The following is a 4,360-nucleotide window of genomic DNA, read 5'->3' on the forward strand; positions in this document are numbered from 1 at the left end:
ATCATGGTTCTTAGTATTGATGATTCTTGGATAGTATTTACTTAGAAACCCATAATCACATGAAGGAGAAAGGACAAGAAAAGTTTCATTCTTTCTATAATGCACTTCATTGTTGGATTCTACTTAAGTGGCTTCTGTCTTATAATCTTGGATTTAACTTATATTTTCATTTTTGGTGTGTACCAGGGCCCAGGGCCTTTTTTTTTTTTTTTTTTGGCAGGAGGAGATGGTAAAGGTATAATATTTATTTGGTTTTTGGTTTCAGTTTGATGTGGTCTGACTCTGTCATATACAATGTTCCATTGGGAGTAATTCTTCTTTTAATTTGTGGGCGTGAGAATTTTCAGTACAGTGCACTTGAGGTGAAAGGTGAGGATGAATTTGGCGGTGTCTATAGGTGTAAGGACACCGACACCGATGAGACTGTACTCCTCAAGACAGTTTTTATTCGAGATAGCAGTGAATGTGTTCCGAGCTCAATACTAACTAAAATTTCCCTTCTGAAAGTGATGGAGCATCCCCATATTCTCAGGTTTCTGTTGAATTTGAACCTTCTAATTACAAACATTTGCTGCTTTTACTTGCCATGTATAAGTGACTAGTTATTGGGAAGTAAAAGTTACAGTTATGAAGAGTCAAATCTCTTTTGAGATTTGTACAATAGGCAGGATTAAGGGTGATTGGATTTGGATGGTACTTTGAATGACAGATTGCTGGACGTTGTGAATGAAGAGAATAGAAAGCATGTGTATCAAGTCTTTGAGTGTGCAGGCCCGGATCTTAAAACCGTCATAAAGAAGTTTCCGGGGAAAATAAAAAATCCGAAGATAGTAAAAGTGAGTCAGCAATATGTCATTAGCAATCAGCATTTCTTTCATATAAACTTGTTTCTTTATTACTTTTCTGTTGATTATCTTATTGAAGCTGAACTGGGATTTCCTCTATTTCTTAATCTGATGAATGCATAGGGCAGTGAGTTAATGTTGTTATGCAAGCAAGCAATGCCGGATGCATATTTTGTCATTTATGTAAAACTTTCATTGCAAGCATTTTGTACTATCATGAGATTTGGAACAAAACTAGTTAATTTTGTTTAAACAGATGCTAGTTCTGCCAAATATGCTTATTAGCATATGCATAGATTCTGATGTTAGCTTCAGAATTATTTTTTTTCTCAGCTTCGGTTTTCAATCAATCCTGGCAGGTCCTTCTGAATCAGATTCTCCGTGGTATCTCGTTATACCATTCGATCAAATGTATACATGGACGCTTGAATCCCCATCAAGTGCTGATAAATATGAGCAATTACACAGTGAAACTAGCAGATGTTGGAATGGTAAGGACAAAAATTTCTTGTTCAAAAAACACACACGCTGAAATTCCCTGTTAGCCATTGGGATTTTCTTGCCTATGATTCAAATGTTATTAGAGCGCCAAACATTAGGATACGCTGGATTCATGTTCTCTAGCTTGTAAGTCGATGTTAGTAGATTTATCTTCATAAAATTTATTATGGATCAATGATAACTTCCTATTCCTTTCATGGTGACTCTTTGGTTGAATACTAAACTGTCAGAAACCTAAACGGTACTATGCTTCATTCAACTACTGGAGTCTATCAGCGGAAATGCTTCTGTTTTACAAAAATGTTTAATGTAGACCTCAAAGTTGCTACACCGATTTCATTTGGTTTGGTAAGACCAAGCTTTCTCATTTCTTTTACTTTCTATTTTCCAGAAAGTAGCACCATCCTACAAGGCACCTGAAATTCTCCTTGGCTTCCCTACATACTCCTTTTCAGCTGATGTGTGGTCTGTTGGGTGTATATTTGCTGAGATGGTGATTCAGAAGCCTCTAATTGACGGTACAACTGAGTTTCATGAAAGGAGCAGTATTTTCAGGTACTGTAAATGTTTCAACACAAAAACATACCAACCAATTCTTCTTCTTCCTTTTTTTTTTCCCTTTTCCCCAAACTCTATTACATCTGTTTTCTTATGCAAAGGCTGATGGGTACACCAAGTGAAGAAACCCTGCCTGGGGTGACCACATTTTTCAAATTTCTCGACTGCTATGCAAAGAGTGAGCCCAAGGTAACGCCGATTCTAAAGCATATATATTTTTCTTCCCCCTCAAAACGGTCTTCCTTCTTGTGTTGAGAAGAATTACATCCCATACGCAGGATCTGGCAACACAACTACCAGGTCTTGAGCCAGCTGGTATCGATCTTCTTCAGGTATATATACATTTTATTATGCTTGAATGACAAGCAACCTGTCTCTTTTTTTTCTTTTTTTCAATAAATTGCAATACACTACTTGCACCAGTAGTGTACTGCAAGTTAGTCTTGTTTCTTAGTGCTTATGCTTGCGTTTTCACTTCCCAGAAAATGCTACGCATGGATCCGAAAGAGAGAATCACAGTTAATGACGCACTAGAGCATTATTACTTCGGGGATTTGGTATCTGTTCCATAAGCTGCACAGAGGGATTACTTAATTTACTTCAGAAGCTTTTGCATTATCATTTGAGAAACATTTTGCAGTTGCTATCATTGTATCTTAGTAGCCGTACGCTGGTTTCTATGATCCTCTGATGCTTGAAAAAGTTCTATATCCTTGGCTTTCACAAAGAAGTCACTTTTGAGCAATTGACACCTTTAAAGGGTATGTTTTAGCCTTGAACCTAGTCTACGGCCCAATGGATTTGAAAGGTATTTGTGTGTTCATAAGTGGACTCCAGATTTTGACACCCCTAAGAATTCCTTCGAAAACCACTCTCTTAAAGATAACCCAATGACACCCCAATGATTCCCAAACTGCCCTCCAAGTTCTTCCTCTTTCAATTTTCAATGTATAGTATCACTCTCTTCTAAAAACACACAGAATATGTGCATTTTTTTGTCTTTTGGTTTTTAAGGCAATGCTATATGAAGAAAAAAATAAACATGGCTTAAGAAGAATATGCAAAAATTTTGAAAAAGAAAAAAATTTAATAAATCAAATCCCAAGTGCAAAAAATAAAGATCAAATTAATTTAAGGATACACAAGAATTTTTCATATTTCATATGGAAGTGATTTGCAAACTTCAATAAATAAAAAACTTAAAAAAATGCGCCAAGCAATTAAAGAGAAGAACTTAATTATGAGAGAGAGATTCAGTATAATAATAATTTTATTTTTGTCTTTTAGGGTAGTTTTAATAAAGATTAAAAATGTTAAAACATTAAAAGGGTTTTATAAGAATTTTACTTTTAAGGTTAATTTGTTAATAAAATTTTTTTTATAGATAAACTAATTAATATACCTAAAACTATTGTTGTAAGGATATTACAGTAAGAGCAAAAAAAAGAATAAGAATATTGAGTGTAGTATATTTAATAACATGTGTCTTTAAGGTATTTTTTAATATATAGAGACTGTACATATATTTAAACTAAAATATAACCCTGAATTAATTAGGAATACAAACAAAAAATTTCATCATTCACATGCAAGTTATTTGCAAACTTCAAAAAAAAAAAGAAAGAAAATTCGCCAAGCAGCGAAAGAGAAAGAACTTAATTATGAGAGAGAGAGAGATTGTGCATAATGATAATTTCCTTTTTGTCTTTGAAGGTAATCTTAACAAAGGTTAAAAATGTAAAAACATTAAAGGGGTTTTATAAGAATTTGAGAGGGGTGAAAAGTTCTTCAGCTGCGCACAACCTAGGGGCCCTAGTTCCACCCCGATTGATGAGCTCTGCCTTAAAATAATCAGGGCCCAATAAAATAGACACAATCCTTGCTGTGATTAAAATGACTAAGACTAATTTTATCATTTTGATATTTATTGAAAAAGAATTATCATTATTTTTGTTTAAAATTTATAAAAATTTAACATATTTATTTATGTAAGAGATAGAATAATACTTTTCTTTTAGCAAACACGATAATAATATTTTATATTTGTTGTTGAAGCATATTTTTAATCAACTAGAGAATTAATTTAGATGAGGGCGATATAACAAAAAGACACAAAGAATTAACGTGGTTTGGCCTTTGGCCTATGTCTGCAGGCAGAGAAAATAAATCTTTTATTAAGATCACGATTACAATTCAACTGTCCCTCTCCTTGCTACCTTTTTTTTTGCGCCTCATACTATAAGAGACCTCTACTTTTATAGCCTTTTATCTATAAAAAGTCTTTTTCTAACTTAAAACTCTTTTTAACTCTACTCTATCTTCTAAGATTTTGATTATAAAATATTTCCATCTTTTTATAGGTTATATCTGTGTCAAACTTTATATGAAATAAAAGAAACTCAGATCTATAAATAAAAATCAAAAAGACCGAAAGAGGGTTTTTTTTTTTTTTGGCT

At 33.3% G+C, this 4,360-nt stretch overlaps 1 protein-coding gene across 1 annotated transcript; it reads left to right on the forward strand.

Moving 5' to 3' along the window:
• The first annotated feature begins 215 nt into the window (after nt 1–215).
• On the forward strand, nt 216–2,743 carry LOC18032876 (cell division control protein 2 homolog). Its single transcript, XM_006420610.2, has 8 exons — nt 216–235; nt 348–532; nt 710–836; nt 1,205–1,336; nt 1,738–1,901; nt 2,006–2,093; nt 2,183–2,236; nt 2,387–2,743. The coding sequence occupies exons 1-8, from the start codon at nt 227–229 to the stop codon at nt 2,474–2,476; spliced, it is 849 nt and encodes a 282-aa protein (XP_006420673.2). The 5' UTR covers nt 216–226; the 3' UTR covers nt 2,477–2,743.
• The last annotated feature ends 1,617 nt before the right edge of the window (nt 2,744–4,360 follow it).

This window comes from Citrus clementina, unplaced genomic scaffold, assembly GCF_000493195.1.
Source record: "Citrus clementina cultivar Clemenules unplaced genomic scaffold, Citrus_clementina_v1.0 scaffold_9, whole genome shotgun sequence".
Taxonomy (NCBI): Eukaryota; Viridiplantae; Streptophyta; class Magnoliopsida; order Sapindales; family Rutaceae; genus Citrus; species Citrus x clementina.